The 27,920-nt window shown below is 38.0% G+C and overlaps 1 protein-coding gene and 1 long non-coding RNA gene across 2 annotated transcripts; one reads left to right on the top strand and one right to left on the bottom strand.

Annotated features, from left to right (window-relative positions):
- Positions 1–20,973: 20,973 nt before the first annotated feature.
- LOC121243307 lies at positions 20,974–25,014 on the top strand. Its single transcript, XR_005936104.1, has 3 exons — positions 20,974–21,221; positions 21,315–21,454; positions 25,004–25,014. It is a non-coding gene; the product is annotated as an uncharacterized LOC121243307 (long non-coding RNA).
- On the bottom strand, positions 23,195–26,538 carry LOC121243306 ((S)-coclaurine N-methyltransferase-like). The gene is made up of 8 exons (XM_041141404.1): positions 26,250–26,538; positions 26,046–26,154; positions 25,712–25,936; positions 25,454–25,553; positions 25,252–25,362; positions 25,048–25,131; positions 23,688–23,746; positions 23,195–23,588 (listed from the first exon to the last, which is right to left on the bottom strand). Exons 1-8 carry the CDS (start codon positions 26,437–26,439, stop codon positions 23,396–23,398), a joined length of 1,071 nt encoding a protein of 356 aa, XP_040997338.1. The 5' UTR covers positions 26,440–26,538; the 3' UTR covers positions 23,195–23,395.
- Positions 26,539–27,920: the final 1,382 nt, after the last annotated feature.

The raw sequence follows: 27,920 nt of genomic DNA, 5'->3' as shown, positions 1-27,920 counted from the left end.
TCTTGGTCTCAATGACTATTTTTCTCAACTCAGGACTCAAATACTTGCCATGGAACCCCTTCCTCCTATTACCAAAGTTTTTTCTATTTTATTTCAAGAAGAACAACAGCGACTCCTTCACTTGCGACCAACGCCGGCTGACTCTCTGGCCTTTGCCACTCACTCCGGCGCCTCCAAGAGCTCTCCCCGCTGCTCGGAATGCTGAAAAATGGGTCATCTGCGTGACCGTTGTTGGCGGGTCATTGGGTACCCCCCTGGCCGTGACAACCGATCCAAGTCTCGCCCCTTTCTTCTTGGCAAACCACCATCTGGGATGATTCCAGTAGCCAACGCCACCTCTTTCTCCTCTGATTCGTCACCAGTACCAGGCCTCACGCCGAAACTCTACCAGAAATTACTGGATCTCCTTAACCCGCAACCCTCCTCAGTAAATTTTGTTGGTAACGTCACTTCCTCTCCTCCCTTATTTGATCATCGCCGTGATTGGGTCGTGGACAGCAGAGCCAGTGCCCACATGTGTCACGACAGAGCCACCTTCGTCGACTTTCATGCCCCTTCTTCCCCCCAATCAGTTCGGCTTCCTAATGGAAATACCACTTCCATTGAAGGGGTCGGCACATGTATCTTATCGGAAACCCTCACTCTTTCAAATGTCTTTTTTATCCCTCAATTTCAATTTAATCTTTTATCTATCCCTCAGCTTACCTCTAACACCTCTTGCATTGTTTTTTTTTTCTTCTAAAATTTTTTCTTTCAGGACCCACAGTCGTCGAGGCTGATTGGAGCGGGTGATTTTTGCAATAGGCTTTATGTGTACCAACCCAACACTGTCATGGCTTTCTCCGTGCAATCCACTGTTAATAAAGACTTATGGCACCAACGCCTAGGTCACCCTTCTTGTCTTTTCATTCCTCAGTTTTTTTAATAATTCATATGTTACTTCAGACGGTGATGTTTGTGTTTGTTCTAAGCACACGTGACTACCTTTTCCTTCTATTGCTAATAAAAATACTTTTGCTTTCAATCATATTTTTTGTGACATTTGGGGTGGTTATCATACCCCTTCAATTTGTGGTGTCCATTATTTTCTTACTATTGTTGATGATTTTTTTCGTACTACCTGGATCTATCTCATGCGTCATAAATCTGAGACTTATACACATCTCACACATTTTTTTGCTCTCATCCAAACTCAGTTCAATACAATGATTAAAATAATTCGAACTGATAATGGACAAGAATTTCTCACGCAAAAATTTCAATCTTATCTTAATACTGATGGCATTATTTATGAGCGTACCTGTGTTGAAACCCCGCAACAAAATGGCGTTGCGGAATGGAAACACCGACACTTCTTAAATATTGCTTGCAGTCTTTGTTTTCAAGCTCATTTACCTTTAAAATTTTGGGGCGAATGTGTTCTCACTGAGGCCTATCTCATTAACCGCACACCGAGTCGCACTCTCCAAAATAAATCACCCTTTGAACTTCTCTTCAATACCATCCCCAATTACAGTCATTTCCGTGTTTTCAGTTGTCTTTGTTATGTCCAAACCCTTCATGCCTCTCGCGATAAATTCTCTCCTCGTGCTTCTAAATGCGTTTTTCTTGGTTATCCCAGTAATCGCAAAGCATACAAGCTCTATAACCTAGACACTCAAACCATTTTTTACTCTCGAGACGTCACATTCCATGAACATAAGTTTCCTTTTCAAGACCTCCCCGATCTCTCTACCTTATCCCTTTCCATCATTCCCTTACCTGTTCCCGAGCCAATATTACCATATTCTATCCCCATTCCTTTCACTCGCCTCTCTAAGTCTCCTTCTCCTCCTCCTATCTCTTCTCGACCTCGACGCGCTACTTCTTGACCCGCATATCTCCATGATTATATTTGTTCGACCCTACACATCGAACCCACGGCATCATCACCTGCTGCACGCACCTCAGGTACTGCTTATCCTTTATCTGCTTTTCTTTCTTATTCTCGTTTTTCCTCATCTCATCTTAATTATTTACATGTCCTCACTGCTTCTGTTGACCCTTCTTGTTATTCAGTTGCCATTCGTCATTCTCATTGGTGAGACGCTATGTCTGTTGAGCTTTGTGCCCTTAAAGCCAATTCCACCTGGACTCTTGAGCCTTTACCACCTGGTAAGAAACCTATCGGTTGCAAATGAGTTTTTAAAACCAAGCTCAAAGCTGATGGTTCTCTTGAAAGATATAAAGCTCGGCTGGTTGCCAAAGGTTACACAAAAGTTGAAGGCCTCGACTATCATGAGACCTTCGCCCCCGTTGCCAAAATGACTACCGTTCGATGTCTATTAGGTGTTGCAGCTACTCAACAATGGATCATCCATCAACTTGATGTCAATAATACCTTCCTACATGGAGATCTTGATGAGGAAGTGTATATGACACCACCTCCCAGTTATTGTCCTCAGGGGGAGACACGTGTCTATCATCTTCGCAAATCCCTATACGACCTCAAACAAGCATCTCAAAACTGGTTTTATAAACTAATTATTGTGCTTCTTGATGCAGGTTTCATTCAATTTCAAGCAGATCACTCTCTATTTTCTTTGGCCACTTCCACCACTATCACCCTCGTCCTGGTTTATGCCGACGATATTCTAGTTGCTGGCAATAATATCGCCCAGATTGAAGTCTTCAAAAGAATCCTTTCTACACACTTTAAAACCAAAGACCTTGGTCCCCTGAAATTTTTTCTTGGTCTCGAAGTTGCTCGATCCTCTAAAGGCATCTTCCTCAATCAACGAAAATATGCTCTTGATATTCTGAATGATAGTGGTCATATTGGCTCTCGGATGGCTCCATTTCCCATGGAACAGAACTTGAAGCTCACCAATCATGATGGCACACTTCTTCCCGACCCCAGTCTCTATCGCCGCCTAGTTGGACGTTTCATTTATCTAACCATTACTTGTCTTGACATTGTTTTTGCAGTGAATATCCTCAGTCAGTTCATGCATGCTCCTCGTGCCCCCCACATGCAAGCAGCCACCCGTGTTCTTCGATATATCAAAGGCTGTCCAGGCCAAGGCATTTTCTTCTCATCGTTTAGCAGCTTACAGGTTACAGCCTATACTGATTCAGATTCGGCGAGCTGTCCTACCACTCGTCGCTCTACCACCGGATATTTCATTCAGCTCGACACAAGTCCTATCTCCTGGCGCACAAAAAAATAGACGACAGTGTCCCACTCTTCTGCCGAAGCTGAATACCGTGCCATGGCCGTCACCACTTGCGAGCTCACCTGGCTGAAACAACTTCTTACTGATCTAGGTATTCTCCACCCTGAGCATTTCCACTTACATTGTGACAATCAGTCTGCTTTTCACATTGCTCATAATACTATCTTTCATGAACGTACCAAGCATATTGAGATTGACTGTCACATTATTCGAGATAAGATCCGATCCGGACTCCTCACTGCCATCCATACTTCATCTCATGAACAAGTTGCCAACATCTTTACTAAAGCTTTAGGACACGAGCTTTTTCATTATTTTTCATGCAAGTTAGGCATTACGGATCTCCATGCACCAACTTGAGGGGGAGTATTGGCTGAATCCATGATTGCACCAAATCAGGATTCAGCCTTGTACCAAATCAGCCAACCATCATCCTCCCGATCTTTAGAAATTAGTCATTAAATTGTAAATATTTCTTATTTCCGTTTTTTCATTTGTTTCCATACTTAGATAAGTTACATGTATTTATTTATACATCATACATTTCAATGTAAACGATAAGAAATATAATAAAAAAGTCTCGTTTTTTCTACGGTAGTAGTACGGCTTCGTTGGCTGAAAATATCCGTTCATATTAAAAATACTACTTTTAACTCTTATCGCTTAAAGTTATTGTTTGGATATTTTAATTTTTTTTTTATTTAATAGTTAAGTAATTGATTATTAATAAAATTATATATATATTTTTATTTTTTCTTTAATAATTAAAATTGTTAAAGTATATTTTTTTTTAAAAAATGAGAATTTGAACTCCAAGATCAAAGCTGCAATTAATTGGGTTAGGAATGGTTTCTCTTGGCAGTACTGACAGGTGCGCAGAGCAAAGCGGAGGGGATTAATTGGTTAGGTATGGTTTCTCTTGGCAGTACTGATCATATGCTTTATATGGAGTACTGCATATAACAACTCTTCAAACGCGGGTAGGCCGGAAAACAATAGATGGGCACTTCTATATGCTATGATCGAAAAATTTAGAAAGAACTTGAAAAATATAATAAAATATTATCTAGACTATACTGACAGGGGAGGCTGGACTCATAAACTGACCAAACACGTCGATCACGCTCCAAGCTCAATATATTCCAGCATATATATATATCAATAAGATCACAGTACTGAAATAAGTTTTTCTGCATCTTGGCTCAAATACAGGGCATGGAAACGGACGATATTAGGAGAGGATCAGATCGGTTAGTGAGCTTTGATCAGAGTCGGTTTTTAGTTTTGATTTTAGTTTTTCTTTAGTTTGTGGAATAAAAGAGAGCATTTTGGTCTGGGGGAGGAGAGCAGGGCAGTGCGGTTGTAGAGCTTGACAGCCCAACGCTGCCCAGCCTTCCTCCAAAATGCAGACATGTTAGAGGTAAAATCTAATGAGTTAGATGTTATTTTGGATTAATAAAAGAGTTTATATTGTGAGTTTGATCGATTTTATGGTATTATTATTAAAAACTTTGATTATCTATATATTTATCTTGATCTATTGTGATTTCCAAATATATTGGATGCTTGACGAGTCCTGTGGTACTCAAATGGGTTTGTGAATATTTCTACTATCAATTATTCAAACTTAATCTTTAGTGATTAGTTTTCTTGAGCTTACCTATTAAATCTTCCAGTTAGATGGAATAATCATTCTAGTTTAATTGAGCTAAATTGATTCGAAACAATTTTCTAAATTATTAGACGGATCATCGAAACCTTAGTCGTTCTCCATATTAATTTATTCTATTATTCTAGTTATATTTTGTTACTTTAATTTTATCATTCCTTTTAAATATTTGTTTTCATTATTTAATTTTCTTCTCTTTATCACATAAGTCAATCGTTGTGAAATACGATCCTGGATTTATTCTTGGTACAACTTAACACTTCTATATTTGAAGCTCACACATTTGAAATCACGTACGCCCAACGTCCCAGCATACGTCTAGTACTAAGGCTTCTTTTATTGCTTATTTGTGGAAATAGGCAAAAGTGTCTCAATGTTTTGACTATTTCACTTAAAACCTAACTCCACATTGGGTTATTCATATAATAAACTCTATATAATTGTTAATGTCATGTTTTGTACACCTTTGGGCCGGGTTCTAGTAACTCGGGTCTTGGGCCTTTCACCTACACAATTAAGAAAACAAAAAGAGTGGAGGGCCTTGGTGGAGGCCGGAGAGTCTCTGATGCTTAAGTCAGTATATCTCATTAATTGTTTATGTGTGAGCTTAGAGGAATCAGAGAGAGTTCTTCGTACCTAGGGGTTGGCTTTTATAGTAAGTTTCTGGGTTGGGACAACTCATACCTAGCTTCGGGGAGTCTATGTCATTTCAACTGTTCGCTTAGTCAAAATTCTTTAATGCGGCATGACTTCTACGGCAGTGTTATTAATGCATCGTAGAGTCCGGGAGTGGCGCCATTAATGCGGCGTGGCTCCCTGACTCACTTTACCTTGCAGATGTTTGTTGTTAAGCCCCCACATGGCTACTATCAAGAGATCGAGGGTTCCCTATATTTCCCTCCCACCTGCCTGCGCAAGTTCCCAAGGGTTAGGTGTCACCGGGGAGGTGCCAGGGCGACGAGTCTCATCTGTCCCTGCCGTCCACTTTCCCCACATGTGGGTTGCCTCATGGGCGGGTTTTGCTCATGGGGTGAGTACTCTTTAGAGACCCACTGACATCTTTTTAGAAGAGGGTCCTTGGGTTTGACTGGGCTTTCTGACTCACTTCCCCAGTGATCCCTCGTGGGCTTGCTATATGGGCCAATAAGAAGGAAACACCACATTACAAATACCCCGCTAATTCTTATCGAACTAGCTCGATGGGAATTCATTTTTTCCTTTGTCTTCATGCTATTATTTTCCCGCAATCACTATCGATCCTCTTCCCTAGAAAATGGGTGGTTATTACTTTCCCGACTTTACTACGTGTCAGGTTTTGGGCTATAGGTTATGCTCGTATGGTTTTTTTCATTATTAAATGTTGTTAGGCGATGGCTCCTCTCCCGACTTTATTGGCACCTTTTTTGACGATTGAATTTTGCACTTGATTGCATCCTTTCAGTTCCCTCAACATTGATGGTATCAGGCTGCTCCTTCTCTCCACGTCGCATCATATAGTACACGCTATGGGATTCGTTCACATCTTGCCATCTTCGTGGAGTGCGTGTGTTCCCATGACTTTGGGATAATAACCATCGCTAGGGTCTATTTAAATCTCCTCCATCGTCGTTGGAGCCCACTTTGCTCTCTTCTCCTTCCTCAAAGTTCTTCACGCTTTCTTCCTTTCTCTTCAAATTTTTCTCTACGTGTATTCTACCTTCTCTTCTTCCATCTTTCCATTCACATGGCTCCAATGAACCAATCACGCCCTGCTCCAAAAAACCCTAAGCCTGTCAAGCCTTCTGGTCCCTTGAAGGCTCTCGGGGGCCTAGATCCTCCTTAGATCCGTATTGAGTCATAAAGATTCGACAGGTTCTCGTGGTGGTTGGTGATGACTCCTAGTGAGTTGGGGTTGCTGAAGTCAACCTACAAGGTGCTTGGCATCGTTGAGTTTGAGGTGCCATCCCCCAATGGAGGCGCGGTGGATTTTGAAGGGTACGTGTCGAAAGTGGCTGTATACCCTAGCATGTTTCTTACACATCCTAGGGGGACTCCCCCAACTGCCTTAGAAGTTTCTTCTTTGGCCCCGCTAGGCAATGTAGGGGTTGTGGAACTCTCACTCGGAGAGGAGTTTCTCTCCTTGTGATTTTTCTGGGTTCTTTTAAACCATCCTATTTGGGAGTTCCAGATAGTGCCCCCGTCCCCTGACATTGATCTCAATAGGGTTCCTTTGCCCTCATCCGAAAAGTGTCCTACCAAAGGGGAGGATTTTCTTGACTAGGTTTCTATCTTGAATTCTCTCATCGCTTATTCTCCTGAAGTCAAGGCTCAGGAAATTTTACATGTTTTGTTATGAAATGAGAACTTGGAAAAAACAACATTGGTTGTTTATTTGCATTACTCATGAAATCTGTATGAAAAAAAAATGTTTCTGAATGCATTGTGTAGACATGAGCTAAATTTTGTCATGCTATCTCTAAGATCTAAAAGAGAGCGATATTGAGAATCTGAAAAATTATGCATTGATTTAGAAAGATGCTCCAACTTTCAGTTTTCTAGTATGTGAGAATGATCTGGTTATGTTTTGGTACTCTGTTTTGTTTTGATATGGCATCTGAAAACCTTTGGCATGGTGTATTGAATTTTTATATCTGACTCTGTCTCTACTCTGTTTTGTTTTGCTCTGTTTGGATTGGTACCAACTTCTCTGTCTCTGAGTGCACCCACTTTGGAAACAAAGTGGTTTTGATGTGGTCTTTTCTGTGTGCACACTCGGGCCTCCAAGAGTAATAAGGGAATGATTTCACCTTTATCTCTGCCTGGTTTGGCCACCAGGGTTAGCACAACCCTACCACGGGGGTGAAACATGGTCTCTACTCTGTGAGATGCTCTGTTTTGATGTGATGATGATACTCAGATTATGTTATGCCAAAGTATTTTGGATTTTATGTGACTTAAAACCATTGCTCTGTTACGTTTGAAAATATATTTTGTTCTACATATTGTACTTTGTAAGTGTTCATGTTTACACGCTAGTATATGGCATCTACTTATTGAGTTGTTGATAACTGACCCCTTATTTTCATAATATTTTTCAGATATTTTGGATATTTCAGCAAAAGTTCAAGAATAGGAAGCATGGATAAGACTATGTGAGCATAGTTTATTAAATACAAGAGGGTGCTTGTTGTTAGAGAATTTTATTTAGTAGTTTTGTTTTATTCTGTTGACGTAGTACTTTGAAAAAGTTGGCATTTATTTTGAGATTTTGTCATATTCTTAGTTAATTATTTTGGAGTAATTGGTTTAAAACAATAAGGTCTATGAGTAATTGAGGGATTTGAATTTATATTTGAACAGTGAGATATGTTATTAAGTGTTAAAAGGTAACTCTTTGACCCATCTGGGATTGGGGCGTTACAACGCACGCGCCCCACGAAGCTGGCAAGATGTGCAAGAATCTCGCAGCATGTATTGTATGATGCGACATGGAGAGAAGGAGCCGCCCGACACCATCAATGCTGAGGGAACTGGAAGGTCGCAATCAAGTGCAAAATCCAACCGTCAGAAAACGTTCCAATAAGCCTACATCATTAAATGACAAAAAAACCATACGAGCATAACCTAGAGCCCAGAACCTAACACGTAGTAGAGCAGAGAGAGTAATAACCACCTATTTCTAGGGAAGATTATCTCAATGGTAGTGACTGCGAGAAAATAATAGCATGAAGATGAAGGCAAAAAAGAATTCCCATCGGACTAGTCCGATAAGAATTGGTGGGGTAACAATAAAGGGGTTTTCCCTTCCAATTGGCCCATATAGAAAGTCCACGAGGGATCACTGGGGAAGTGAGTCGGAAAGTCTGGTCAAGCCCAACGACCCTCCTTTAGAAATGAGTCAGTGGGCCTCTACAGAGTACTCGACCCATGAGCAGAACTCGCTCATGAAACAACCCACATGTGGGGAAAGCAGACGGCAAAGGCAGATGAGACTCGCCGCCCAAGCACCTCGTCGATGACACCTAATCCTCGGGAACCTGCACAGGCAGGTGGGCGGGAAATACGGGCGAACCCTCGATCTCTTGACAGCAGGCATGGAGGGGGCTTAAAAAGGAAAGTCTGTAGGGTAAAGTGAGTCAAGGAGCCTCGTCTCGTCTGTCAGACTCTACACCGCATTAATGACGCAGCCTAGAAGCCACACCGCATTAAAATATTTTGACTAATCAAACAGTTGAAGTGACATGGACTCCCCAATGACAGGTATGAGATGTCCCACCCCAGAAACCTAGTATAAAAGTCGACCCTCAAGTACGAAGAACTTTCTCTAATTCCTCAAAGCTCACGCACAAACTACTAAGGAGATATACTGACTTTAAGTATCAGAGACTCCCTGGCCTCCACCAAGGTCCCCACTCTCTGTGTTTTCTTAAGTGTGTAGGTGAAAAGCCCAAGACCCAAGTTGTTGGAACCTAGCCCAAAGTTGTACAAAACACGACATTAACAATTATATAGAGTTTATTAGATGGATAATCCAATGTGGAGTTAGGTTTTAAGTGAAATAGTCAAAACACTGGGATGCTTTTGCCTATTTCCACAAATAAGCAATAAAATAAGCCCTACTACTGGAACGTTGAGCGTACTGCTAATGTATTTTTTTTTAAATATTCTTTTAACATCCTTAATCATTAAGAAAAAAAATATATAATTTCACTAATAGTCACTTCTTTAACTATTAAACAAAAAAAAATTAAAATACTCGAGCAATAACTTTAAGCGATAACATTGAGAGAGCTAAGTAGCATTTTCCATATATGAAAGGGATATTTTAGTCTCTTGAGAGCACAAGCATTGGATTATGCATCTACATATTTGCATAATGTGACCTTAAATTGGGTTGCATTGGATTATGCATATTTAAAAAATTGCATAGCTATGAATAATGTTTCTACAAATTTGAAGATGCAGTGTTCATTCTCCAAATCGTATTTTATTACTTTTTTTCTCTTTCCTCCCCTTCTCTCCACCAACTGATAGAATTTTAGGAAAAAAAAATCTAATGGGTGTTAAATGATAGAATTTGCAGTGGTGCTAATTTCAAAATATAAAAAAAGAATTAGGAAATAAATAAAAATAAAATAATAATATTTTTTTATTATTTGGCTCAAAGATGCATAATCCAATGTGGGAGTTTTTCTTAATATGCGAAATTAATTTTTAAAAGATGTGATTTTGCATATGCATATAGAGAAACCAATGCTAATGCTCTTATAGAACAACGAAACCCTACTACTGCTGACACGAATTTAAAATAGAGAACCAAAACAATGAAATCATTGGCATGGTTTTTTTTTTTTTCCTAATCAAGCATATTATAGATATATAAAACAGTTATAGGATATAAGAGATAATAGGGTGGGAGGCCCCGACATTCATCCCAAACCAACTGCTACAACATAGGAAAAAAAAAAAGAATCTAGGGCCCAAGGACTTGACCCCTACCCATTTCCTACAAAGGGAAGCCGCCTGATGCTGTTTTGATACAGTCCGATAAATGGACCATAATACAGAGATCTGTGTTGCATGTTGCTGGTTTGAATTGACCGAAGAAGATTTTCACTACATTTTTCCCACGATCCTTGGTTAGGATGAGCAATAACATAAAAAGATAGCAAGTTAGAGAAGCGTCGAATCACCGACACAAGACAGCCAGAAATTGTGGTGGCATGTGAGGACCACGCACCACACTAGGAGACTGAACGTTGGTCGAATCTAAGAGATCTGAGGCTGTTAACCCCAAAAATACCGCGTGTGTTGGCGGTAGACTTGCCGTGGTGTGGCGGCGTGTGAGATTCATGCGCGGTTTGGGCCATGCGTAAGGACTACGTGCCACTATTTTCAACGTTTTTCTTCTGCTATCCAAAGGATCGGCGACCGGCCAGTCTTTTGGTGCGGTGCGTGGAGGTCTTAGGAGGCCGGAAAGCAGTAGATCGGCACTTCTCTATGCTATGGTCGAAAAACTTAGAAAAAATTGAAAAAAAAACACAGTATAACATTATCTAGACTATATAAACAGGAGGAGGGTGGCTGGACATAGAAGGTAAGAATTTTTTGATCTTTCTGGAGAGCCTTTTTGCTGGAGAGAGAAAACGAGTCGGCGTTTAAGCTCATTGGCAACATATATATGGTGCTTTTGGATTTTCCAGTCTTATGCCTTTTTAATGAAAATTATGTAAAATGTGGTACTTTTATCATATTTGGATAATTTGTTATTTTGTTAAAGAATAAATATCACAATTGATGGATAATGTCACATCGTTATAAATATATATATATATATATATATATATAAAGTGATACGTGAGTGGTATTTAAAAATTTTCTAAATAAAAAGAAAAAAAATCGATTGATAATTTGATACTCCTTTTCTTAACTGTTGGTTTTTATTCTAATTTCCTCCTCCGAATATCGTTGAGCTTGATGGGCTTCTATGTGTACTGGAAGTCCGACGTTTTAAAAAGCGACATATATGCATGCAAACCGCATTTAATGCAGGTCATTCACGTCGATCCATTTTGTGAACTATCAGCCACTTGGCTAAAATTGGTGGTGGGAATCTCGTACTTCTTAATTGTGACGGATTATTTGGGGAGGAACAGGAAAAACCGAAAGCAAGCACAAACAGAAACGAAAAGATTATGACTTTTTTGTGAGGGGAGGAACAATCCCTGTAGCTGTGACACCGAGATTCTCCAGAATTCTTTTCTGGTAATGGGCGGCGGCGGAGCTGAGTGTTTAGACAAGGAATCTACGGAACGAACTCATTTTCTTCTATTTCCGGTTGGTTTCTCTCAATGAGTCAAAAGTACGAAAATTTTGGATGAAAGAATATAAAAAAGAAGTAGAAGACGTACGCGAACGTACCTACCTACTCGTCAATGACTTGAGAGCTATCAGCCTTCATTTCAACTAATCTTCTTGATGTTCCATTCTAATTTCTTTGCTCTATGAAGGTGCCTTTTTTTGTGAATGCTATTCTGATCTGTTTAAAGTTCCCAGGGAGATCGATAGGCTTAGATGGCTGAGATTAGGGCAGTTTTGCTCAATGACAAGAACAGGGTTGATTATTATGAGAACTGCGCCGGTTGTCTTTAAGATTGTCGGTTATGGAAGACTGCAGTAATAGCTAATTGGTTTTCTTTTGATGATGTAACTTGGAATTACAATGTATTCTTGGTTCGGTTTGAACTCCCTAATAGCATAAACGATTTATTTGGGTGTCAATAAACTCAAAAGTAAAGTTTTTCCTCGTGGTTTAGATGTTTTTCACCTCGATCCTTTTTCATTACGCCACTGCAAGAAAAACGAGTATTTATAACGGATTATTTGCGATGAAAATAATTATTTTCAAATAAATAAATTTATTTTAATAGAAAATAGTCATTTTTTACATAAAATAACTAGCCAGTTTCCTTGAAGTATTTCGACACACCTACGCTCCTGCATGCTCGGGCTTGGAATAATAACACAACAAATTGATCTAGTGCTGAATCAATGTCAAAAAACTAAATTCAAATAATCGCTCAATGTCATGATCCATTACAAGGGAAGTGACTTTTCCCGGTGATTGTTTTCACTGGGAAAAGTCCTATAAATCACCGCCATTGACTTTTCTCAGCGATCTAAAAATCGTTGCACGTTCACCGGCATTATCCCTCCGCTTCTGATCTACCTAACGGAAGTCAAAAATTGCAGCTAAAAGGTTATATTTCCCGGCGATTTTTTTTCGCCGCAAATCCCAAATAAAATGTTGCAAATACCCATTTTGTTTGTCTATTAAATTGCAGAGAAACTTTTTGCAGCGAATTATCATCATCGCTAAAAGCTAATTAATAGCCGCTAATAATGAGCTCTATTCCAACGACTAACTTAAATCGCTGGAAAAACTATTTGCAGCGACTATTATTCGCCACAAATACTACAAAAAGGTTGGTAAAAAGTATTTGAAATAAGTTTAATTTGCAAAGAAATATTTCTGGCAAATTTTACTCGCCAGAAAATATATTTAACAAAATAATAAAAAAAAATCTACAAAATTAACCCTGATGAGCTATACCCAAGTTATACTTCATATTATAGACCTTTATATATAATATATGTATATTATAATAAGAATATTCTTCTTCTACTCAATAAAATCACAAAAGACTTGAAAAATCCAAGAAATGCCCAAAAGAGCATGACAACCACAACAATGGTAAGAGCCAGTCTTCTATATAGCAGAACAACAATGGCAGAGACAAATAATGGAGAAGGTTAGACTAAAAAGCACGAACCAAACACAAGGGTTCCTTAGTTATTCGTTAAAATAAATAAAAAATTATACAACTATGAGCAGCAACCCAAAACTGGTTATGAGCATTCAACAATTCTAAGCATGTAGCTGACATTTTCACATCACCTCTCTAATTTGAAGAAAATAAATTAAGTTTACCTGAGCCAATGTTATGACATTAGAACCCATATGATCAGCTAAATGCCTACTTTCTTTACGAAGATCTAAAATAGATACAAACAATAGCTTAGTGTTACTCACATCTCAGAAAAAAACTAAAATATGATCTATTGTACGCCTATATAAAGCCATGAGGCTCTGTGTAATGGTTATGTTGAGTAAAATGGAATATTCAGAAATTCTTCTTGTCTCCATTCTATCAAGGGTCGCCAAAATTTGTTCATTATCTTCATCTTCATCACCAACGATTCCAGCATCCAGCCTCAACCAATTATCCAATGTTAGGGACAGTGTTGGAATATACAAAGCCTTATAGAGGGATTGAAATTAAAATCCCGTGATGCCAAACAGAGGGGTACTTGACAGATAAGTTAGTTGAGAATGAGATGTAAATTTCTGGTCCAAGTTGAGATGATGTATAGTCTTTATGTGTATAAATACGGTGATTTTATAAGCATTTACTTCATACTTCATTTCATCCATACGCTAAATATTATTACAAACTATTACAAATATTTAATTAAGCTCGATAAAACATGCATGCAGGGTTGTGCCATTCTAAGCTGCTTGGGTTCTAGCTACTGGCCGTCGGTCCTAATTGACATATAATATATTTAGCTGTTAATTGATTGGTTACAAACTATAATTAATTACAATGCTTGATTTTGAGATCTGGTCCATATATAGTTTGCTTGCATGATGAGAAGGCCAGAAATTATATAAATTAATATACTTTTTGACTTTATGGTCTTACATATATTCACATATTTAATAATTTAGCTTGGTAATTTAATTTGTTGGGTGGAAAGAATTTGAGCCAAGATGCAAAAAAACTGATTTGATCAGTACTGTGATCTTATTGATATATATATATATATATATATATATATATATATATATATGCGGGAATATATTGAGCTTGGAGCGTGATCGACGTGTTTGGTCAGTTTATGAGTAGAGTTTAATCATTTTCACCATTTCCATTAATTGTCCTGTGGTGTTGCCAAACGCCGGAAATAAAATAGTCATGATCATGACTAGGAGCTTGTGTTCCCATGGCTGTGTTATTGACAAAGGGTTATTAAAATTGCACGAATGTACAAGACATGCATTTACAGAGCGCTAGCTATCGCAATTTCGCTAGCTCTCTGCGTAATTATGCCTCGAAGATATACAGTCCGAGGAGAGAGCATTCAACTCACCTCCGTACTGTGACAAGCATGGGGGAACCTTCGTGGAAACTTGGCGCGCGGGTCCATACAAAAACCAGACGGTTATCCCTATATAATATGTTCTCCATTAATGTTGATCGAAGAAACTCCAAAAGAACAAAATTGCTGGCATTATTGTTTAGGAGCTAGGAATTAATGATCATACAGCATTTGGTGTCTATACATATAATTGCCACTCCAAATTTCGCTATGGATGTGAATTTGGCAACAGAAGTCTTTTGAGCTTTCCACGCTCACGAATTAAGGCATTGGTGCTTACGCCTTGCGGGTATGGTAACTGCTTATATTTGAGGATCCTTTTAAGGCCAGTTATATATATATATATATATATAAATATTTATGAATGATTTAGTACCAAGTATATACCTATTTTAAATCAAAAAAGTATATACCTATTTAATTGATACGCGCAATATATGCTGGCCCCATCCCCTGGCCTTTTTTCGAGTCGATCTCTTGGTTGGGTCAATAGTCTTTGGCGGAATTAATATGTTGATTTTTCCACATATTTTGGTCAATTTGGAAATCAACAAGTAGCTAGTGTTGGAGATATTTTCTTCTTGTGTTTTCTGTCTGCTAGTTGTTATCCATTTGATTTGCATTTGCATAATTCAATATCAATGCTCTTATAACAGAATTTACAAGAAATGATGGGAGAGAGTGACACGTGGATTGTTGGGACCATTCTCGAGTGTTCTTGATTCGGATTCAGTGCAGGACCTTGTGCAAGACATTGCTTGAGGTGTAGACGTGTTGCAAGACAATGTTTGAGGTGAATTCTCTGAGGTGGTTGACGCTGCAGGCTTGATATTGTTAACATGCCCCTGTGAGCCCAACAGTCTTGGAAGGACAGTGAGGCTCAACCTTATGATACAGAATCTGGAAACTAATAAGGGCTTTGTGAAGATGTCGGCAAGTTGGTCCTTGCTGGAAAGAAAAGAAACTTGAAGAGCTTTTGCATGAATCCGATCTCGCACAAAATGATAGTCAATGTCAACGTGTTTTGTGTGAGAGTGCATCACAGGATTTACGGACAAATACATGGCTCCCAATTATCACAGTAAAGAATAGGAGGCTTGTACAGAAAAATTTCCAATTCAGATAAAAGACCCTGCAAGCATATTACTTCACATGTAGCATGCGCCAAAGCTTTGTATTCAACTTCGGTACTAGATCGGATAATGGTAGATTGCTTCTTGGAACTCCAACAAACCAAATATTTACCATAAAAAACACAATATCCCCAGTAGATTCCTTATCATCTGGGCACCCGGACCAGTCAGCATCAGAAAAAGCAGCTAAGGCAGCAAAAGAGAATTGAGTAATAGACAAACCAAGATCCAAAGTATGCTTGAGATAGTGTAAAATACGCTTAACGGCTTGCCAATGAGACAAATAAGGGGCATGCATAAACTGACATACCCTATTCACAAAAAAAGCCAAGTCTAGTCTAGTAAACAGTAGATATTGTAAGCTCCCAACTACACTTTTATAAATAGTCGAATCTTCCATAGAGGTGGAGTCAAAAGCTGAAAGCTTCGTGGAGGGTGACATAGGGCTGCTCACAGATTTATAGTTGCTCATATTAGTTTTTTTTAGCAAATCAAGAATATATTTACGCTATGATAATGTGATGCCAGTAGAGTCCCGATGACACTCAATGCCCAAAAAATAGTGTTAGGCTCCCAAATCTTTAAGAGGAAAATCCGCTCTCAACAACTCAAGAAGTTGAGCTAAAGCAGTCGGATGTGACCCCGTGAGAATAACATCATCCACAGACTAAAAAATAGATGGTCACAAAATTATGATGATAAATGAACAAAGATGTGTCTGATTTGGAGACATTGAACCCAAGTTCCAGAAGATGGGAACTAAGTCGCGCATACCAGGCACGAGGTGCCTGTTTAAGACTGTATAGGGCTCTGTTGAGCTTGCAAACATAGTGTGGAAATTGTGGATGAACAAATCTTGGTGGTTGTGACATATATACATGTTCATCCAAGGTATCGTGCAAAAATGAATTTTGCACTTCTAACTGATGAATATTCCATCCATAAGACACAACAATAGAGAGAACCAACCTGATGGATGTGGGTTTTATATCTGGACTGAAGGTCTCTGGATAGTCGATCCCTTCAAGCTGGTTGTAGCCCTTAACTATAAGTCTAGCTTTCTTCATTCTATTGAGCCATCCGAAAAATGCTTAGTCTTGAATAGCCATCAACAACCTACAAGATTTTGGTTAGAAGATGGTGGAACCAAAGTCCAAGTATTATTAGTCAAAAGAGCATCAAACTCTAGCTGCATAGTCATGCGCCATTCCTGATGTTTTGTGGCTTCGATCACAGAGGTGGGCTCTTCAAGTATCTCGGCAGAGGTAGCATGAGCTTGAGGAGGAGGCCACGCAATGGTGCTGTCGGTTCGAAGCTTAAGGAAGTGAAGGTTTGATTTGGAACGTGTTTGCATTGGATGGACATTGAGTGAAGGCGTCAGGATGGGGGGGATTGGGAAAGGAGAAGACGATGCCCTAGGTAGGATATTCGTTTGAGATTGTGGGCTGGATGTTGGTGTTAATGTGTAGGGTTTGAAGTAAGAAGAGTCGGAGAAGTTGGATGGACTAGATGTAGATGAATGAGATGGGCTTGATGCGGCTGATTGTGAAATGGTGATTGTTGGTGAATGGGTTTGTTGGGTTTGGGAGGCTTATGATGAGTTGGGCTGAGAATGTAATGATGGTGATCCAGTAGAGCTGGCTGTGTTTGGAGATAATGTTGGACGCAAAGTTTCGCACGGAATGGGCTGGGACTTGGCATTCTCACTGTGTGCATAAGTAGGAAAATAAAATTTCGATTCATCAAATAATACATCTCTAGAGATATACATTCGTGCAGTTAGTAAATGAAAACAAAGGTATCCATGGAGATCCGAACTATATCCCAGAAAAATGCAAGGAAGTGAATGATAATCCATTTTATGTTTATTGTAAGGTCTAAGATTAGGCCAACAAATGCAACCAAATGATTTTAAGAATGTATAATCAAGTGCTTCTTTTAATAATATTTCAAATGGGGATTTAAAATATAAAACGGATGAGGGGAGTCTATTAATCAAAAAAACTGCAGTAGTAAAGGCATCAGACCAATACAAATTTGAAGTGGATGAATGAGCAAATAAAGCCAAACCAGTCTCAACAATGTGTCGATGCTTGCATTCGACCGACCCATTTTTAGAGTGAGCATATGGACAAGAAAGATGATAGGAAATACCAAAAGAGTGCAAATTTGTATTTAAAGATCTATGTTCACCACCCAGTCGGATTGTAATGCACGGATTTTAGTATTAAAAAGGGTCTCTACATGACGCTTGAAAGATAAAAAGATAGATGTTACATAAGATTTACATTTCAAAGAAAATAGCCACGTAAATCTTCTATAGTCATCTACAAAAGATAGATAGTAGCGAAAACCGCCACGAGAAAGAACTGGTGCAAGACCCCAAACATCTGAAAATAAAAGTTAAAGTGGAGCAGTGGAACAAGAGATGGACTAATTATATGGAAGTTGATGGAGTTTGGCTTGACAACAAGAGGAACATAAGTCTGGCATGGAGGAAGACTTCACTGGGAGAGAAACTTTTAAAATGATCCTACGAACAAGTTGCATAGAAGGATGTCCAGGCCGTATGTGCTATTGTTGAGGTGAAATTCGAGTACTCATGTAAGCTTGAGGGGAAGAGGGTACTAAAGGAAAGACATACATGCCATTCTTAGTGCTGCCTTGGAGCAGAGTTTGGTGAGTAAGGGAGTCCTTCACACAAAAAAAGTTGGAATGAAATTCAAAGAAGATATTATTATCAACACAAAATTTTCTAACTAAAATTAAATTTTTAGAAATGGAGGAACATAATAAAGTTTAGAGAGAAGAAAATTGTCATTGCTTGAGGGTACTGTGCACCTGCTGACATGCTGAATAGGAAGGAAGATGCCATCACCGATACACACTTGATCTTCTCCTTTGTATTATGTTTGGCTTAGAGAAAGATTAGAGAAATCATGTGTGAAATGGTGTGTTGCGGCTGAGTCAGAGTACCAACTAGAGTCAACAGATGAAACTGAAGCAGAAGGGGGAGGAACAGCAATGAAGTTGGCCGAGAGAGAAGAGGGTGGAGGAGATTGATAACCATGATTAAATCTATGATAACAAGTGAGTGTTGTATGTCCAAATCTGAGACATACTTGACAAGTTGGAAAATTGGGAGATAAATGAGTGGGAGAAAACCGACCTCCATTACGACCTCTACCTCGACCTCGATAGTTACCTCTGCCTTGAGACATCCCACGGCCACGATTGGAAAAATCTTGTTGGTTTTTGTAGGTGGCATTGGTAGAAAATTCCGTAGCAGCAGTCAAACCAGCATGTTGATGATGTCTAATCATGTGTGAAATGGTGTGTTACGGCTGAGTCAGGGTACCAACTAGAGTCAACAGATGAAACTGAAGCAGAAGGGGGAGGAACAGCAATGAAGTTGGCCGAGAGAGAAGAGGGTGGAGGAGATTGATAACCATGATTAAATCTATGATAACAAGTGAGTGTTGTATGTCCAAATCTGAGACATACTTGAAAAGTTGGACAATTGGGAGATAAATGAGTGGGAGAAAACCGACCTCCATTACGACCTCTACCTCGACCTCGATAGTTACCTCTGCCTTGAGACATCCCACGGCCATGATTGGAAAAATCTTGTTGGTTTTTGTAGGTGGCATTGGTAGAAAATTCCGTAGCAGCAGTCAAACCAGCATGTTGATGAGATAATCGTGCTTCATGTGTAAGTAGGTGGTTGTACACCTGAGGGGGACTAAGAGCATCCACTCAAGTAGTAATAGAAGTAACCATGGACTCATAATCTGATCCCAAACCAGCCAAGATAAATGTGATAAAATTAGAAGGTGACAAAGGTTTACCAGCAACAAAAAGTGTATCACGAAGTAGCTTGGCTTTTTGGTAGTAAGTAGCAACGGAGTCAAATCCCTTCTTGAGCATTGCCAGCTGATATTGTACATGCATGGTCTGAGCTTGAGATTTTGCAGCAAAGAGATCTTCAAGAATGACCCAAATCTGACGAGATGTAGTTACATCTAAAACATGAGCAATCAAATTTTCAGATCATGATGAAGTAAGGACACTCATAATGGCTTGGCCTTGTTGCTGCCAAATTAGAAAATCAAGATTGGGTTTCGTAGAACTTACAACAAACAGGTGGGGGGCAGCAATGGTTCCACCTACAAAACTAAATAAATTTTGCCCTCTAAGGTAAGGCATGATATGTGCCTTCCACAAGAGATAATTCTCATGATTTAGTTTTACAGTAACTAAATGTGAAGAGGACGGAAGTGGAATAATGGAAGGTTGAGGTGGAGGAGTAGGAGGAGGAGTGGGAGGAGGTTGCGGGTTTGAGGCTGCCATTTTAGACGCTAGTCTTTAACCTGGCGCTATCTGGATACCATACTAGAATAAAGCATGTTGTGCAAGAATGGAAAATAATCTGATGATTTTTCTCATTATATTTTTCAGTACATTGATGGTATTTATAAGCAGAAAACAGAATATTCTTTATAACAGAATTTACAGGAAATGATGGGAGAGAGTTACACGTGGATTGCTGGGACCATTCTCGAGTGTTCTTGATTCGGATTCAGTGCAAGACCTTGTGCAGGACAGTGCTTGAGGTGCAGATGTGGTTGATGCTGCAGGCTTGATCAATTTATATCTCAGTACACTATGACTCAAGTGATCCAAAACAAAACCCACATGGATGATGGATATACAGCCCCATCCCAATTCGGCTAGATTGACATCTAACCATGACCATATTTCAACCTCCAAATTTTTGCAGCCCCCACATGCATATATGTGTACGTACGCATGCAGCTTCCGCGAAGCTTAGTATTTTCGACAATTTTCGGACGATTCTGTATGGATGATTGACGTATATGTATCGTAACTTCTATATATATAATTGACATTAAGGAAACAATAATTGCTAGTACTCATGTTTGGCAGAGACGGCTGTGATAGGATTCTGGAGTGGATTTACTTGGTTGGTTCGGATGACCCTGCTCATAGCTTTGTTGTTTGAGTATGCCGTGGCTACAATTGAGGCAAGTAATCGTACACATGATGTTGTCATGTCACAGTGTGGTTGAACAGTACTATCTATTTAGATCAGACAAAAACGTCTCTACAGCTTGTTTAGCTTATACCATCATGCATTACACTCATGATCACTACTCCAATCCCTTGATTTCAGGATGTATCAGATTCTTGGGTTTGTCTATCAGCTTCCTTAGCATAATCTTATGCAGCAGAGCATGTAGGAGCAATCATGTTTGTTTTCAAGAACAAGTTGGTGAGTACTAGCAATTATATATATGGTTCTACTGCTTTTCTGTCTTGACAATTAATTTATTTGGTAATAAGAAGATTATAAGGGCAAATTCTGGGCACATTAATGTTTGTAGGATTTAACTTTTTTTTTTTTTTTTGGGTATATTATAACATTGAAGGATAACTTTAGGTGTTGCTTTAGGGTCTGCAACTCAAATTGCAATGTTTGTGGTGAGAATTTGAAAAAACTATCTTAATTTGCCAAGTTTTGAAAATAAACTACTTTATACTAAAAGTACATTAAAAGCCTAATTAATATTTCAGGTTGGATTATGCGTGGTTGTAGCTTGGATTATGGGAATTAAGATGGATCTTGATTTCAATATTCTTGAGACATGCTCTCTTGCTCTATCAATAATTGCTACGGCGGCCTTCACTTTACAGGTAAGAATATTAGCCTAAATGTCCGTTCGCTGCTCACTCATATAGAGAGACTCATGATGATAAAATCTTAATTTCACTCTCAATTTTATAGGATGGCACTTCTCACTGCATCAAAGGATTGGTTCTCCTCTCATTAAAAACAAATTAGTTGCAAGTACTTACTAAATGGTGTTTTGGTTACGAATTAGAAGCGATCTACTTCTGCAAATAGCATATAGACTGTATAATGACGCAAACTTTTCCTCTGAAACATGTGGAACCTCGGCAGATCAAATAGGGATTTCGAAATCATTCAACCACTCATCAAAACGAATTATTGAAGTGATTTTGGAACATAACATGATTACACATCAACATTAGAGAGTGGAACCCCAACTAACGTTTAAATCTAGTTAGTCAATCTCGTTTGTGAACATGATGAGTGTGCTGAATTGGAAAAATTATGGCAGCTTGCAATCAATAATGGGAAAGGCCATCAAAAATGAAAAAGATGGTTCATGATCAAAAGAGTTCCTCGTAACAAACCTCGACATTATACAACATAATGTTTTTTGATACATTTGGGGATGGGGGTTTTCGAACCCAAGACCTCTATTTTAGAGACTGGAAGTTTATGTTAATCAGGTCACAAGTTTTTGGCTTATACAACATAATATTGAATGAAAGACTTCATTGACTTTTATAGAAAACTCGATAGCAGAAACCAAAGCCAACTCACACCCTTCAAAAGAACCAAGGTTTCATCTCTACAATATCCATAAGCTTGTTCATTTGCCTAGACAAAAAAGGCATCACTTTGATTACTAACTGACTATCATTGTATTGTGAATTTATGCTGAATTCTTGAGTTATAATCCGAAAAAAATTGCTCAAGTATGGTAATGGTTCTAGAAATAAGAATGGCAACAAGGTGTTCATACTTCATTTAAAGGGGGCAAGGCAATTCATCTTGATCATGGCCCAATGACTTTTTATGCACAAACTTTGCAAGACAACTTTAGGGCTTGTCACAATGGAATGCAGACACAGAGCTCCAATCAGGCCATAGAAGATTACAAATGATAAAAGTCACCGGATGTGACACATGAGAAATGCAGCTCTAACTGCCAACTACGTACATATATGGTCAGTCATGCAGTTGTAGAAGTGGAAGATCAGACAAGGATTTCAAGTTTATATAAGACCTCGTGGTGTGAAAGACAGAGCATTACTGGCAACTACTAACACAATTAACAGTTGCAATTTCCTGGACAAGACTACAATCTAACCAAACCTGTATAATGATTTACGAGTTCATGACACAACAAGCAAGTGGTTCGATCAAAATTTATCCTGCAAAGTATAATATATAGTAGCTGCCCAGCCTTCTAGCATATGGTTGTTACATATTAAAATATTATATTCTCAAATAAATTAAAAAAATTCATTTGATTTTAATGTTTTTCCTCAAATGTCATTTTCCAAATAATGCGGAATGTAATTCTAATTTTAAAAACACTATCAATGAGCAAAAATATCTATGCAACTTAAAGGTAATTACAACTTTCAAACTTTCAAAGATATGACCATATTCTTTAAAAAATCAAATAATCTTTTATGTCATTTCTACCTCATAAAACACTTTTTTAAAATTATTTCCAAACAAATATAACATGTTTGAAAATATTTTAAACATAGAATTACCAAACAGTAAATACATTTTTAATAGTAGAATTTATTACTTAAACTATAAGCTATAAACTTTAAAGTTATAAACTATATTTCCGACTGTAATCCCAAACATGCACTAGTCTCTTTATTTTCGCATAAAGCAAGTCATACATAATCAGAACGATTGCGAGAAAAGTGGTTTTTTACTTATTTTATTTGTGGCGTCAGTTGCCAAGTTTGAGCACTAGGCAAACAGTGGTTTGGAGAAGTAAACCAACTGAAAGGACTAAGGAGCTTTGGCTTCTGGTTTTTTACTTCTTTTTGAATAAGTAAAGTGCAACCATCCATTCTTCTCCATTATTGTACCCAAAGAGTTCTGCGACAGCAATGAAGAATGTTCTCCAGTAGACAGTCCACTTGACAGCAGAATCCTTGCCGTATGTTGATTCCATTATCGGCTTTATGGAAGTTGAGTTCTTGTCCATTCTTTTAAGCCACTCTTCACTGCAAAGGAAAAAAAAAAAAAAAAAGAGTTCTTAATTTGTTTTTCTACTTATAGTCTGGGATAGAAAATATAAAGACCATAAACAGAAACACCCTTACCTTGTCTGTGCATAGTGCTTCCCATTCACAAGCCAATGATCAACAACAGACACATCGTCCTGCATGTAAACCATTGTCAAGAAGCCATTGATAAGTGAAACCAACTCTAAATTACCTCCTTGGTTTGAATATGATCACATCACATAAAAAAAAAAAAAAAAAAAAAAAAAAAAAAAAAAAAAAGGAAAGTAGTTGTATTGATAGAGATAGGCATATAACCCAAGTACACCGGAGGTATACATATGAGTACACCAAATTAAGAACTAGAAACTGTTACAAGAGAGTTATGGAAGCTGAGACCATTTAACTCTAGAGCAATGGCCCACATAAATAAAGTCTTCCAAAAAAATCTCCTAAAATCCTCCGAGGAATGTTCATAATCCTCAAAAAGTCTATCATTCCGTTCTCTCCAAATACACCAGAAAATACAAATAGGAATTATCTTCCATACTGCTGCAATCTGTGGTGTCCCTGCGATCCCTTTCCAGCTAGCTAGTAGTTCCACCGCCCTTCCTGGCATTACCCAAGCTAGTCCCATACTGCTGAAGAAATAATTCCATATATCCCTTGCAAAATTACGGTGTAGTAGTAAATGGTTTACCGATTCCCCACTATTTCTGCACATACAACACCAGTCCATAATAATAATTCCCCTCCTTCTTAGATTATCAATGGTTAGGATCTTCCCTAGAGTTGCTGTTCAAACAAAGAAAGCAGCCTTGGGAGTGCTTTACTCCTCCATATGTTCTTCCATGGGAATTTAGGCCTAGTTTGAGCTGAAAGTATATCATAAAAAGAGAGAACCGAGAATTTCCTTTTCTTAGAAAGTCTCCATTCCATCGTGTCTTCAGCTGGAACCCCAACAATGATGTTGTACAGCAAGTTAAAGAACTCCTCCAGCAGACTCACTTCCCAATCTTGTACCTCCCTAGTGAGGTTGATATCCCACACCTGTGAACCTTGACTAATTGCCCTCACATCAGCCACCATAACTTCCTTATCTCGAGCAATTCTGAAAATATTAGGATAAGCATCCTTAAGAGCCAAATCTCCCACCCACACATCCTCCCAAAAGCTAATTCTGTTGCCATCCCCCAAACACAGCCGAGTGTTACTCAAGTAATCCCCCCACCCTTGGCCTTATATACTTCCACAACCCTACCCCGTAAGCCCCACTCCCATCATTAGAACACCAACCCCCCCTCGCACAACCAGAACTCTTGACTTCTTACATGTAATAGCCTGGATTCATTCATTGTCTCACACACTGAGTACAGTTTATGGCCATTTTTTAAGACATTGCAATAATATCAGAGAACAATTATAACTAGTTTGAGAGGGCAATGTAAACGAATCTCACCTGAAAGTAAAGAAGCAGATTTGCTGAAGGCATTGTTTCTCCAGTAAAGAAGTATCTAGTAATCCAGTCATCTTCATTTATGTCCTACTCAAAAAAGTGACCAAACAGTATCATTACCACTGCATCTGAAGCAAAGCCAAAACCAGAAGTGACAATGTACACCAATGGCTGTCTAAAGTTTTAAACAGAGTAAAATCAATGTACCTCAAAGTGGTAGGCAAATGCTTTGTGGCAAAAATGGTGAACAAAGAGAAGGCTATCCTGTTTCATCCACTTGGATATCTTCTTCAGAAGATCCTTATAATTCTTCATATGCTGTGTCAATGGGTAAAACTAGTTCTTGAATCATTTCTCAACAAAAGCATTGTGACAAAGGCATTTGCACACGGCTTGAGAAAGAAGTTACCTCAAACATCTCGATGGAAAATATTCGGTCATAGGAAGTTTCCATTTCAAATGTGCTAATATCTGCAACAATGATCTCCAAATTTTGCAGCTGAAGATCCCTACAGAAGACAGCTGGAATGATTTAGAACCTAAGGTAATTGCTTTAGCAAAATACAGAGTATTAAATAATTCAACCTGATTTAAATCCAAAAGAATCTAAGGTATGCATCTGTGTGAGTGGTCGTCATAAGGCATACGGGTGGTTAGAGTGGCATACCCACACTGCTTCTCAATAAATGCTTTCTGGGTCGTTGAATTACAAATCCCTGTAACCTTGCAGTTTCTATACTTATTTGCGATGTATAAAGAGAGTGATCCCCAGCCACATCCAACATCAAGAACAGCATGACCATCTTTTAACTGTGACCTCTCACAGTAGAGTTCCAGCATTGCTTCTTCAGCATCCTCCAGAGTTTTTGACTTGTCAGAGAAGTAGCAACAACTGCACAAAACAATATTGAAAACAACATTTATGCTAACCATAACCTTTGATATTCAGATACATACAGGAACCCAACAAGATTGAAAACTTTGGTGCCCAGAAAATTAACCTATATTTCAGATTCTTTCCAAGGACCAACTCGAAGAAGGAGGTTGGTAGTTCATAATGTTGAGCCTTTGGCTCATCAGTCTTGATAGCTATGGGCATCTCTCTTAGAGCTACAAGTAAGCGTTTAGAAGTTAGGAACGGCCAAAAATTAAAAGAGAACAAAAAAAAAATGATGATTTAGAGGGAGAAAGAGAGATGGGTTTACAATGCACGAATTGGAGGAGGTGGGAGAGTTGGAGCTCAGAAAATGGCTTGTATTCGGAGCGAAGGCGGCCGGCCAAGAGCAGCCGTGTGAGCCTCCGGATTACAGCGTCCGGTAGCAGATTGCGCTCCAATGAAGCTAGCATCAGCCGCACTGTGGCGTCGTATGGTCCCTGCAGTAGCCCACCCTCCATTACTACTCCGCAAACCTACCCTGTATCTCTCTCTCTCTCTCTCTCTCTCTCTCTCTCTCCCGCTGTGAAAATATATACGACATTGATGATCCCAGTGGTTTTATAACGTCTTATCTTTATGGCTAGTCCCGTCGTGTCGTTGCCGCGAGCCTTACGGTCCTGACTTTTTAGCACCGAACTTAGACTGAATTAGGCCTGTGAAAGTGTTTAATATCTTATTATTATTATTATTATAATTTTTCTAAATTTTTAATTTTTAATCTTTATCTAAAATCATTTCATCTCATCTCATTATCCAAACATCTAAATATCTAACTTTTAAATTCATCTCAACTCAAAATCTCTTTACACATGAGATTCATAACTTTTTTTCAACTCAATCTTTCTTTACACGTAAGACTCGTAATTTTTTTAATTTCTCATAAATATATATATAAACTCACCTTAACATCTAAATATATCTAAATTTATTTTAGATAAATTTTATAAAATTCATTTTATCATCTAAATTTATTATTATTAATAAAGAACTCAACTCATTTTAACTCAACTAAATAATCTGGCTATTATGGCTTCAAAAACTAATTAGATAATGTTTTAACCACTCGTTATAAAAACATGTCAGCTGTTCGAAAACTAGAACGTGGTAGTAGTGGCAATTTTTGGAGTATTTTGATGAAAACTGTAATTTTAACTAGAAGCGAGGACCGGGGTAGACACAAAAAGAACTATATAAAAATAACGACTAGTTTTACATATATTTATATTTATATTTATAATTTTACTTATAATATTATTTTTTTATCTTTTTTTAATTTATAATTTTAAACATATCAAGGAGAAGTAAGTCTTTTACAAATTTTTTTAAGTATATTTAATATTTTTTAAAAATAATTTTATAAAACGACGTGACTTCATATGATCTATTCGATCTATTTTATGAAAAAAGTAACTTTACAATCTAACTTCTCACATTAAATCATATTATTTTATGAATTTAATTTTATATAATTTTTTTGTAATCGAAAGTATTTCTATGTTTTAATTTGTAAAAACGTGAAAACTCGTATAATAATTCTACAATTATTGTAGGAAAATGATAAGGTTATTACTCTTTTACTATCTATTTACTACTTTTTTTATATTTTTTTTTCAATTTTTTATTTTACTTAATAGTTAAGGAAGTGACTATTAGTAAAATTATATATTTTTTAATTTTTTTAATGATTAAAGATGTTAAAAAAATATTTTAAATAAAATGATAAAAAAATAAATATACTAAAAATAATAAAAAGATAGTAACCATATCACTACCCATTATTGTAAGCGGTACACCCTTCAGGTTATTTAAATTGTAAGCTTTAATTTATATTTAAAATTTAAAATTTGTCTTCATAATCAAATTATGTCACGTAAACATTTAGGTCATGTTTGAATATAGAAACACTCTCAACTTATCTAATTTCACTCATCATTATAAC

The sequence above is a fragment of the Juglans microcarpa x Juglans regia genome, chromosome 8D (assembly GCF_004785595.1).
Source record: "Juglans microcarpa x Juglans regia isolate MS1-56 chromosome 8D, Jm3101_v1.0, whole genome shotgun sequence".
Classification (NCBI taxonomy): domain Eukaryota; kingdom Viridiplantae; phylum Streptophyta; class Magnoliopsida; order Fagales; family Juglandaceae; genus Juglans; species Juglans microcarpa x Juglans regia.
This window is presented reverse-complemented; position numbering and strand designations above follow the sequence as displayed.